Raw genomic sequence first — 12,480 nt, 5'->3', positions numbered from 1 at the left:
TCGAGGTACAAGATTAAAAGCAAGGTCTTAAAATTGCAAACAGACTTAAAATATCATTCTGTTTTTAACTGAATAGGTCCGTGCTTTAGCAACTTAACCTCTTTCTCATTAACTCTCTGTGAGGTGTCCCTGCCTTCAGAGCAAGGTCTAATGCTTCTCTTAGAAGTGCATTTACTGCCTGTGTATTCAGAAGAGAAAACTCAACCTCATCTTTATGACTGTGGTGTATCAATTTGAGATGTTAAGGATCTGGCTTTTTTAGAGTAGTTCTCCCATTTGCAGTTCAGAATGACTACCTGCCTTTATACATCTTTAGAGGTGCGGCTTGCAGAGGTGCAGGAGTATTACTGATGATGTGTACTGATATTTGAAACCAACAGTCATCAACAAATTCACCTGTGGTTGAGTTTTCTTTGCTCACAGCCAGTCACAGGAGAGCTGAGCGTGTTCCATCAAATCTTTGCTTCAGGGTGTGGGCTTGACTACTTTCTGTTCATTTTCCAGGGCTGCATGGCACTAGTATATCTGAAAGGCAGACAACCCAAGCGTTTCTTTCCTCAGACAGTTGTGAGTGCTGGGCGCTTTGCTGTGGATCACTGTGGCAGTGTTTTCTGGCTACGTACGTTTTTAGAACACCTTAGTTATGCTTTGAGGGTCCCATCTTCTACCAGCTCTGTGGCTTTTCCTGAGTTATTCTAGAACTACTTACAGAAACGTTACAGCCCCAGAGTCTGCTTGGAGGAGAAGGTCAAAAGTGTTTGGTCTTGATTGGTGGGAGAGATGTGTGATATTTGCACAAGCTACTTCAAATTGTGGAACTGATCCTTTCTACAGTAGCACTAATGGATCGTGTATCTCAAAGGTTGTGGCCGAACGTTTAATGGAGCCACTTCAGTTCTTATGTAGAACAAAGGAGCAAATAGTTTCCTTTTTTCTGTGCTCTGGTAGTCAAGCAGTACCCCAGGAGGCAGCTAACAGCTGTCCCACATGCTGACCCCCGTCAAAGAACTGTTTAAAGGTAGAAAAGGAGGTAGAGCTATAACAGAAGTTCAATCCAAAGCATCAGACTTGTGAGCAAGAGAAATACAATTTAATTACGGGTAATCTGTTTAGAGGTAGAGGTGGGGTTTCCTTTACTCTATTGGAATTCCTTGTGGCAAACATTTTCATCACTTGGTTTGAGCTGCTGGGAGTCCCATCCAGGCTGTCACGTAGTCTCACTAATGCTGCAAAGGAGAGAAGACATAAAGCACTTAAAGCAAATACAGTAGCTTGGAACTACGTTGTGAGAAATGCCTTTGGTTTGAGAAGTGAATTTCATTAAATCTTGCCAAATGTAGAAAGCCAGTCTCAGCTTTCCAGTCTCTTTATTTGCTATCAGCACTTGAGATCAGCTTAATATTTTACCTTCACCCTTGGATGCAGAGCATAACGGACAAAACCATTATCTGCGAATGTCATCGCTATTAGGAGAGGAAGAGAAGGAGGAAAGGAGCAAGGGAACAGAGCTGGTGGGGATCTCCAAAAATAAACAGCCTATAACAGTATGGTCAGAGGGAGTGAGCGAGGTTGGAAAAATCAGTGTCTCATAATTTAATTAAAGTTCTGCATCTCCTTCAGAGCTATGGCTACAGGCTGCCAGGCAGAGGGCTAATATCTAAAGGTCATTCGAATGAGCGAAGATACTAATCACTGGAGGACAAAACTGAACTCTGCCTCCCAGTTCTTGCCTTCTTGGTGAGATTTTACCTTCCTTCCATTATAAATTAGCCTGTGAATGTCATGGGGCAATTGAACTGTCATAGAGTCTCCTCTAGGAAGAACCTCCTTTTGTATCAGAATGATGGAATTGGTAAATTGCAACATGGGCAGAGTAAAGACTGAAGAGTGAGGGTACTGTGACCTATGAACATGTCAGCATGCTGTGTACAAGATGTGCTTGTGAACCAGCCCTACATTCCAGACCACAGTCCATAGCAGAATCTAATGCTGCAATGAGAAACACTGCAATGCAACAGGATCGATTAGTTTTTCTTGCCTCCTTTTCTAAGAGAACATCTAATTTCTTCTTGTGTTCAGAAAGAAAAATAATTTATATATATATTTACAAACTGGCTTTTTGTTTAGTGACTTTTAGAATGGAGTTACGCCTGCTGGAAGGAAACTGTATGCACACAAGTTCTTGGCAGAAATACACTTGTAAATCTCAGCTGAGCATCTGTTCTCTTGCAGGTCAGGAAAGGTGAGCCTGCAGGTAACTTTGCCTGAAGGGCTATTAAGAAACATAACAGAAACGGTCATGTTTTTACATAGAATATTTGGTAGAAGCATTCAGTGACTTCTCATGCTTTTGTTACTGGCAATATTTTTCAGCTTTCAGAATGAGCAATGTAGCAGCTGTGGGTTATGAGGAAAAAAGGGAATTCAGGTAACACTGAAACTAGAGTAAAGTCAGAATGAGTCTTGTGATGTTGCCAGAAACCTCAAGATGGCATCAGAGACCTTGTTTTTCTCCATTAGAAACGTATGACATTTTTAGTGGATTTTATTGTTTCTTTGTTTTCCTTTCTTAACCAGTTCTCCATTTGTCATGGTTTTGTAATTTTGCTATCAGTATCAGTATTCCACATCATAACATCATGTAAAGTATGGATACTTCTATTGAATGTGCAGTCCACAGAAGAAGACTACATATCCCAGAGAACAACAGGGTTAATGATAAGTCACGGGACCAGGACGCTGTATAATCTCGTTCCCAGGCTGGAGTGCCCTCCTTCTTCTCTCGAACTTCTCGGAGAGTGGGAAGCGTTCCAGCCGTGTCGCCTAGAGTTCACAGTAGGCCTCTCGGTTTTCGGGGACTCTCTCTCTCTGTTTCGTTCAATTTGTTAGCCTCAATTATATTATATTGTGTTATCTTGTATTTCGGTATCATATTTAGTAAAATAAGTTTTTCCTCCTTAGATTGTCGCTGTTTTATCCCACTCCCTTTTTCCCCCTTCTTTCCGGGCCCCGGGAGGGGGGCCCACGGGGTGGCTTCCCCTGTCACGGGCATAGGTAAATCTAAGTAACCCGTGACAGATTTTTTGGTGGAGAATGCGGGCATAGAGCTTTTTAGCTTTTAGAACAACTCTGTCTTTACTCTTAAAGAGCTTCGTTAGGGGAGTATTATCTTTTCGTAGCTGCTCACTGAGAACGTGACCTTGAAATACCAGACAAATTGTCAACATTAAGGGCTGCTGTACATTCTCAGCACTGCTATCTAACTTTTGTGTAGAAAACAAAGGGATTTCTTTCTCCCTTAGAGCAAAGCTAGCTAGCTCTGACTTTTACAGAGCCTGCCAGCTATGAATCCTCTCTTCATCCCAGTTGCTCTGTTTAAGGGATTGAAAGCAATTATGATCTTCTTAAAGTATTGGTCAACTATTAACACCATAATTTGGTGTTGTGGAATTGTGCAGGTATATAGCCTAATAAGGTGGATACTGATGGAGACACCTGCCTGGTACTTTTATGAGATGTGGTATGGTCAGAATTTTGGCACCTACATCCCAGATGGAATTGTGAATCTTACAAACACTTGCATCCCAGATGGAATTGCGAATCTTACAAGTACTTGCATCCCAGATGGAACAGGCAATTTTACAAACACCACCATGTTTAATTCATTGTACAGGCTAAAAAAACCCTTTTTATTTAGGTTGTACTCTCAGATTTCCACACGCCTTTCAATAACTGAGATAGGGTTCATACTTGCATCCATGTTATCACTATTAATGAATGCATATATGTTCCTATGCATTCGTTCTATGCGGAAGTCTCCTCCAGAACCAGAGAATGATGACTGGCAGGGAATATGGAAAGGTTTAGGAAAAGTCTTAGAAGCATGGGGACCCGCAGTGTCATGGGATTTCACTCTTGAACACCTAAGGGACCCTAAGAAATTAAGTGAGTATTTGGGTCAGAGATCTAAGGAGGTAAACCTTATGTGGGGTTTGGCTTATGCATACCGTGCTTTGTATCATACTATTCTGGAGAGAGAGAGTTTCCGATCTGAGATTCAAGCCCAAGTTAATTCTGATCAGTCACAGGAGGCATCAGTAGCAATATCAGTTGCCCCTGTGGAAGGCAAGAAATGGAAACGGGTGTCCACGCGTCTAGAACGAAAAGAAGGAGAAGCACAGGGGGGGGCTGCAGAAGACCCAGGTGCCGGGCATGGAGCAGTACCGAAAAAAGCAAAGGCAAAAACCAAGAGGCATGAAGAAGAGACTGATGATGAGGAGGAAATCACCTATTGTCGACCTCTGAAGCTGACTGAAATCCAAGGCTCAAGAAAGGAGTTCACACGGCGTCAAGATGAAGGTATCCTTGCTTGGTTGCTTCGCTGCTGGGACAACGGGGCCAACAGCTTGTCTCTAGATGGTAATGAAGCTCGCCAACTAGGAAGCATTGCCCAAGATGCAGGTATCGACAGAGGGATTAGCAGATGTTCGGATGGAGCTGCCACTCTCTGGTTGCGGCTGTTAGAAGCCGTGAGAGAAAGGTACCCCTATAAGGATGCTTTGAAGCCTAAATTTGATAGTTGGAATACCGTCCAAAAAGGTATTCAGCGCCTGAGGGAATTGGCCATGGCGAAAATGTTGTACAGCCCTGATCCAAGCGAACTTGACCCTGAGAGAGTGAGGGCCGATCCTGACATGTGGCAGAAAATCACAAGTACAGCACCAGAGAGAATGGCACAGTCATTGGTAACAGGTTCTAAAGGGTTCGTGGACAGATGGCCCCGAGTTGTTGAGCTGATTATAATGCTTCAAACCACCGATCAGCAGCTCCCTCAACTGCATGCCGCAGTTTCTGCCATCTCACGGCTAGAAAATCGAGTAGATGAAATGTGCAAGAAATTGTTTCCATCAACTAATCGTAATGATGATCCCGTAATAGTATCAGAAACAACTGATGAAGGTCAATCCTCGTACGGGCCACCAGGTCTAATGAAGGATCTGATCAAACTAGTCCAGTCCTACTCCCCACCTGCATCATCAAAAGTCTCAGCTGTTAAACGCACACGCTTCCCAGCTCGAGCAAAGAACAACAGTACGATTGCACCGCGTGTTTCCATGTGGCGCTACCTACGTGACCGTGGAGAAGACATGAGGAAGTGGCATGATCAGCCCACTTCTGCACTACGAGCACGGGTGAAAGAACTACTAGACATACCAACCACCAGTGGAGTTGCTCCAGTCATCACAGGTAACCAATAGAGGGGCCCTGCCCTCAGTCAGGGGAGGGAAAGGGACAATAGAGTTTATTGGACTGTGTGGATTCGATGGCCTGGCACATCAGAACCACAGGAATATAAGGCGCTGGTGGATACCGGTGCACAGTGCACCCTAATGCCCTCCAGTCATGAAGGGACAGAATCAATCCATATTTCTGGAGTGACTGGGGGCTCTCAAGAATTGACTGTGCTGGAGGCTGAAATAAGCCTCACTGGCAAAGACTGGCAAAAACATCCTATTGTGACTGGCCCAGGGGCTCCATGTATACTGGGTATTGATTACCTCAGAAGGGGGCATTTCAAGGATCCTAAGGGGTATCGATGGGCCTTTGGGATAGCTGCTGTAGATATGGACAACATTAAGCAGCTGTCTGTTTTGCCTGGCCTGTCAGAGGACCCGTCTGTTGTGGGGCTGCTACGAGTAAAAGAGCAGCAGGTACCGATTGCTACAAAGACAGTGCACAGACGGCAGTATCGCACCAACAGGGATTCCTTGCTCCCCATTCATGATTTGATTCGCCAGTTGGAGAATCAGGGAGTGATCAGTAAAACTCACTCACCTTTTAACAGTCCCATATGGCCAGTGCGTAAAGCCAGTGGAGAATGGAGGCTGACAGTAGACTACCGTGGCCTGAATGAGGTCACACCCCCATTGAGCGCTGCTGTGCCGGACATGTTGGAACTCCAGTACGAGCTGGAGTCAAAAGCAGCCAAATGGTATGCCACCATTGACATTGCCAATGCCTTCTTCTCTATTCCTTTGGCTGCAGAATGTAAGCCACAGTTTGCCTTCACCTGGAGGGGCATTCAGTATACTTGGAACCGTTTGCCCCAGGGGTGGAAACACAGCCCAACCATTTGCCATGGGTTGGTCCAAACTGTACTGGAACAAGGTGGTGCTCCTGAACACCTGCAGTACATTGATGACATTGTTGTGTGGGGTGATACAGCAGAAGAGGTTTTCACAAAAGGAGAGCAGATCATCCAAATTCTTCTACAAGCCGGCTTTGCTATTAAGCGAAGCAAAGTAAAAGGACCTGCCCAGGAAATTCAGTTCTTAGGTATAAAGTGGCAGGATGGACGTCGTCACATCCCAACAGATGTGATCGACAAAATCACTGCCATGTCTCCACCAACTAGCAAGAAAGAGACACAATCTTTCCTGGGTGCAGTGGGCTTTTGGAGGATGCACATTCCAAACTACAGCCTCATTGTAAGCCCCCTTTATCAGGTGACGCGGAAGAAGAACGATTTTGCATGGGGCCCTGAGCAGCAGCAGGCTTTTGAACAGATTAAACAAGAGATAGCCCGAGCTGTAGCTCTGGGGCCAGTACGGACTGGACAGGATGTAAAGAACATCCTCTATACTGCTGCTGGAGAGAAAGGCCCCACTTGGAGTTTGTGGCAAAGAGCCTCAGGAGAGACCCGAGGCCGACCCCTGGGATTCTGGAGTCGATCATATAAGGGGTCTGAAGAGTGCTACACTCCAACTGAGAAGGAGATCTTAGCCGCGTATGAGGGGGTTCGGGCTGCTTCCGAAGTAGTCGGGACTGAAACACAGCTCCTTTTGGCACCTCGACTGCCAGTGCTGAACTGGATGTTCAAAGGACAGGTTCCCTCCACTCATCATGCTACCGATGTCACCTGGAGCAAGTGGATTACGCTGATTACACAGCGAGCGCGAATGGGAAACCTCAATCGTCCAGGAATCCTAGAGGTAATCATGGACTGGCCTGAAGATAAAAGGTTTGGAACATCACCAGCAGAAGAGGTATCACGTGCTAAAGAGGCCCCACCATACAACGAATTACCAGAAAATGAAAAGAAATATGCCCTATTCACAGACGGATCATGTCGCATTGTAGGGAAGCATCGCAAATGGAAAGCTGCTGTGTGGAGCCCCACACGACAGGTTGCAGAGGCCACCGAAGGTAAGGGAGAATCAAGTCAGTTTGCAGAGGTAAAAGCTGTCCAGCTGGCCTTAGGTGTTGCTGAACGGGAGAGGTGGCCAATGCTGTATCTTTATACTGACTCATGGATGGTGGCAAATGCCTTATGGGGGTGGTTACAGAGGTGGGAACAAAACAACTGGCAACGGAAGGGTAAATCTGTTTGGGCCGCTGAATTATGGAAGGACATTGCTGCCCGAACAAAGAATATGGTTGTAAAGGTGCGTCATGTGGATGCACATGTGCCCAAAAGTCGGGCTACTGAAGAACAACAAAACAACCATCAGGTAGATAAAGCTGCCAAAATTGAGGTGGCTCAAATTGACTTGGACTGGCAGAATAAGGGTGAATTATTTCTAGCTCGATGGGCTCATGAGACCTCAGGTCATCAAGGAAGAGACGCGACATATAAGTGGGCCAGAGACCGAGGGGTGGACTTAACCATGGACGCTATTGCGCAGATTATTCATGATTGTGAAACATGTGCCATAATTAAACAAGCCAAAAGGATGAAACCTCTCTGGGAGGAAGGGCGGTGGCAAAAGTATAAATATGGGGAGGCGTGGCAGGTTGATTATATCACCTTGCCACGATCTCGCAGTGGTAAGTGTTATGTACTCACCATGGTAGAGGCAACCACTGGGTGGCTTGAAACATACGCAGTACCCCATGCTACTGCTCGAAACACCATATTAGGTCTTGAGAAACAAGTCCTGTGGCGACATGGCACCCCAGAAAGAATTGAATCTGATAATGGGACACATTTTAAAAATTCCCTTATAAATACTTGGGCCAAAGATCATGGCATTGAGTGGATTTATCATATTCCCTACCATGCACCAGCTTCTGGTAAAATTGAACGATATAATGGGTTGTTGAAAACTATGTTGAAAGCAATGGGTGGCGGAACATTTAAGCACTGGGAGAAGAATCTGGCAGAAGCCACTTGGTTGGTCAATACTAGAGGATCTGTCAATCGTGATGGTCCTAGTCAATCTAGCCCCCTACACACTGTAGAAGGAGATAAGGTCCCTGTTGTACATGTAAAGAACATGTTGGGAAAAGCTGTTTGGGTCCTTCCAGCTTCTGGAAAGGGCAAACCTATCCGTGGAACTGTCTTTGCCCAGGGACCTGGGTGCACTTGGTGGGTAATGCAGAAGGATGGGGATGTTCAATGTGTGCCACAAGGGAATTTGATGCTGGGGGAGTGCAGTCAATAATTTTATGTATTTATATGTATATATGTTTGCATGTGTAGTGTATTTTAGTTATTATAGTTATACATTTAGTTATGTTACATGTAATTCTACTGTTTAGCTATCATAATTTTACATACGTGTATATATATGTATATATATATATTTACCATGATGTAATAATGTAGAATAAGGGGTGGAATGTCATGGTTTTGTAATTTTGCTATCAGTATCAGTATTCCACATCATAACATCATGTAAAGTATGGATACTTCTATTGAATGTGCAGTCCACAGAAGAAGACTACATATCCCAGAGAACAACAGGGTTAATGATAAGTCACGGGACCAGGACGCTGTATAATCTCGTTCCCAGGCTGGAGTGCCCTCCTTCTTCTCTCGAACTTCTCGGAGAGTGGGAAGCGTTCCAGCCGTGTCGCCTAGAGTTCACAGTAGGCCTCTCGGTTTTCGGGGACTCTCTCTCTCTGTTTCGTTCAATTTGTTAGCCTCAATTATATTATATTGTGTTATCTTGTATTTCGGTATCATATTTAGTAAAATAAGTTTTTCCTCCTTAGATTGTCGCTGTTTTATCCCACTCCCTTTTTCCCCCTTCTTTCCGGGCCCCGGGAGGGGGGCCCACGGGGTGGCTTCCCCTGTCACGGGCATAGGTAAATCTAAGTAACCCGTGACACCATTGTATCTAGTATTTTTTGAAGTATTCCAGCCTTAAGACCTTTTTTCTGCAAGCATTATTTGCAAGGCTCACTGATAACGCTGGATGCAATGCACCCCAGTTGCAATGCGAGATTCTATCTTCAGACCGCCAGATTGTGTCCCCAGAAATACATCTGTACTTATTCTGTGACTAGGAGGCTGGAACAGCAAAGCTGGATGTAACTCTGTAGCTAGAAATTTGTCCAGTACTTACAATAATTAGGCTCTGCAGTGCACACAATCACTAATGAGGGAAATTAGTCAGATTCTGCAAAATTGTACAGTGATGTGCTGCTCCTTACAATCAAATATCCTGCAGATTTTTTCACTGATCACTGAGTCAGGAGCAGAATATTTTCAATCCAACTAATGAAAACACTTTCTCAGTGCAAATCTAGGATCCTTATTTAGCTTTTTATCCAGTCTTTGCAGTGAATCTAGGTAATTGTTCCACATAATGATGTAGCATGCATCAAGATCTTCTTGATGTGCTTCAGATAGCTACATTTCTCATGAGCGGAGGAGCTTAAATGAGATATCCAGCTCATCTCATTTAAGTGCATACATATTTCAGGCTGGTCGAAGAGATTCAAGCACCTGTCTTCAATTAGAATGAGTAGGAGTTGGATGTACTTATTTGCTGTGGAGGTTTTGAGAAGCCTTTGCTGTGCACGTAAGCTGGGTGAGTTTTGTAGATAGCGCAGAATTTAGAGCGTTTCCGAAGGTAATTTTGTTTGTAAGTGGTCCTGATTGTGTATGTACTTAAGTAAAGGAAAATCTGCATTTATTTTCAGGGCTGTAACTGTCTGAATTCTGGAAGGAAAGGGGATGATAAAATCTGCATGGTGGTACGCACCTCTGAAATGTACCGACTGTTGATTCATTCCAACCCAGTGTTAAAAGTCTTTGATCTGTGTTTTAATTGGCATTCCCCATCTTTGTGCCAGGTCTTGCCAGAATCAGGAACTCTTTGGAATCAACTTTTGTTTGTGATGTGTTGCTTTGTGATTTCAGCCACCGTTGTTCCTTGAGTGGAGATGATCTGAACAGGCAGTGGCTGACTCCCAGTTCTCAGCTCCATCCAACAATTTACCACACCAAAGGTCTTCTGTATTATCTGCGCAGCATCAACCGGGCCCCTGTGGTGAGTAACTCCCTGTATCTTCTATGGGTTATTGCACGCAGATGGATTATTGCAGTTGTGTCAACAGCCCTGTTTTATGGTTAGAGATGTGGAAAGCATACTATACCGCTATACTTTCATCATTGTGGGGTGTTTTTGAAAGTCTTGGGTTATCTACTGAATCTTCTAACCAACTCCAAACTTCAGAGTCTTCGTGCACCTGCAGAGTGAATACAAATTCCTTACAGCTCCTTAGTATCCTCAAAGTACTTCAGCTAAACTAGATATTGTTAGTAAGTTATTGTTATCTTTCTGGCAATGACAGGAGAAATTCTGTGAAGACATAGTCTGAATGGATCATGCAAAAGCCCAAACTGGAGCAATCTGTGCAATCAGAGAAACACAAGTTAGCTTTCAAAATGGTTGAACTTTTCTGCTGCTTCAGTGAGAAGAAAATGACTTTTTGGGGGAACTACCGGAAGTTCATGAGGGGTGATACTACTGGCATATGTCTGGGATCTGTCCCCATCTGTTCGGTCTTGATGCCCAACAGAATGAATAGTTCTGAGACCTCAGGATAAAAAAAAAACACTGATGGTTTCAAATGTTGATGAACAGAATGGAAGTGGATGGAACAGCAAGTTGGCTTCTTATAGCCCCAGTTAGGCAGGAAATGTCCTAAGATGCACTGTTCACTCTGGTCTTGATGAGAAAATCCTCAGACAAGGTGAAAATGTCTGTGAGTTTCTTTAAGTGAATATTTGTGGAAATATGGAAATATGCTATTTTTGGCCTAAATGACAGCCCTGACATCGAGCTCTGCACTCCAAGGAATCTACTGGAAGTTCAGCTTGTATCTGAGAGTTTATTCCACCTACATTTTCTTTGGGTTTTGAGCTACATCTGATCAGTTTTGTTTTATTGTGCTAATCGTATTGGGCCTTTTTAATTTAAATTTATCATAACCATCCCTGTCACATCCAGATGCATGAAGTTGAACATGCGCCCAGTGGAAGTTTTCATCTTGCTGAGTGAAGTAAGACTATTGATCGTATCATGTCTCTCACTCACAGGCAGTATGTCAGACGTGGTAAACTGATTTTTTCTTTGCCTTTGAAGAGTACATTGATTTTGGTTTATACATGCTCGCAAATGTCTTTTCCCAACTCCAGAAGAAGCTGGATTTCTTCTGCCCTGCACTCACTGCCAAGATGCCATGAAGGCAATTTCACTGATAGCCAAATGATTTCTGTGGAGTGAATTAGTTTAATTTATCTTGGGGATGCGCAAGCAGTTTCTTCAAAGGAAAGGAAAGCTTCTTGAAAGTGAAAAGGAAATAACTTTAAAGTTAGCGGCCTTTCAAACCAAACCCATTTTAATTGGTAACTTCAGCCATAGAAAACAGCCATCTAAGTGCTTTATTTGTTTATCTATTTTTGCTTCTCATGTTGGTTTTGGAAACCCTAGTAATAGAAGGGGCTGGATACGCTGTAGTATTGCAACTCTCCACTGAGGGTGGTTTCTTTTCAACTGAGAGCAGCGGGAGTATCAGAGAGCTAAGCTTGGGAGCAGCTAGGACTGAAGGGGAAAGAGATGTTGCTTTTTCCCCTTGAGCATTCGTGGTGAGGAAATGTGCAGTTTGTGAATTACAGTTGACAGTGCACTTGCAGGATGCAACAGGAAAAGTGTAGCTCTTACAGAGGGATCAAGCTGCAGCAAAGAGCAAGTTACTTTTGGAGGGGACAGGAAGATGCTGTTAGGGACCAGGAGACACAAAGCGGTGTTTGCTTTTTGAGATATTCTATCAAGGTTGGAAACAGAATCTGACTGCAAGTACATAGCTTTTTGTGAGCAAAGCATCCTAAACGTGTCTACCTCAGCAGTCTGAGATTGGGTCCTCTCACGAAGCTACTAAGGAAAAAAAAGAGTATTTGCATCCATTTTCTGTCTTGCTTTTCCTTTGTTTTAAAAGCTTCCTGATTCTGTGAGTCATGAGGGGGATTGTTTTTGAGTTTGAAAGCAGTCCTTACCTTTGTGGTGCTCAGTGCTGGCACATTACTTTAAATAGATAAAAATTTGCATGTGTGTCTTGAGTCATACCCAGTGAACACCAGACTTGGAATTTGACTGTGTGTTGGTGTCACAGCTGTACAAGAAGGATAGAGAGAAAAAAGGGGTGGGTAGGTCTCAAGTTTACCTTGTGGTTGCCCAGGCTTAACCC

At 44.0% G+C, this 12,480-nt stretch overlaps 1 protein-coding gene across 1 annotated transcript in view; it reads left to right on the top strand.

Moving 5' to 3' along the window:
- LOC146760360 (cytosolic carboxypeptidase 4-like) overlaps window positions 1-12,480 on the top strand; it is a 215,414-nt gene that overhangs the window by 144,280 nt on the left and 58,654 nt on the right. Inside the window, exon 3 of the mRNA XM_085551583.1 lies at window positions 10,151-10,280. Within this exon, the coding sequence (XP_085407709.1) occupies window positions 10,151-10,280 (130 nt within the window). The remainder of the gene's footprint in view (window positions 1-10,150; window positions 10,281-12,480) is intronic.

This window comes from Coturnix japonica, chromosome 6, assembly GCF_054131305.1.
Source record: "Coturnix japonica strain WE chromosome 6, WE-NBRP24, whole genome shotgun sequence".
Taxonomy (NCBI): domain Eukaryota; kingdom Metazoa; phylum Chordata; class Aves; order Galliformes; family Phasianidae; genus Coturnix; species Coturnix japonica.
The sequence above is the reverse complement of the archived record's forward strand: the minus strand, read 5'-3'. Positions and strand labels throughout refer to the sequence as shown.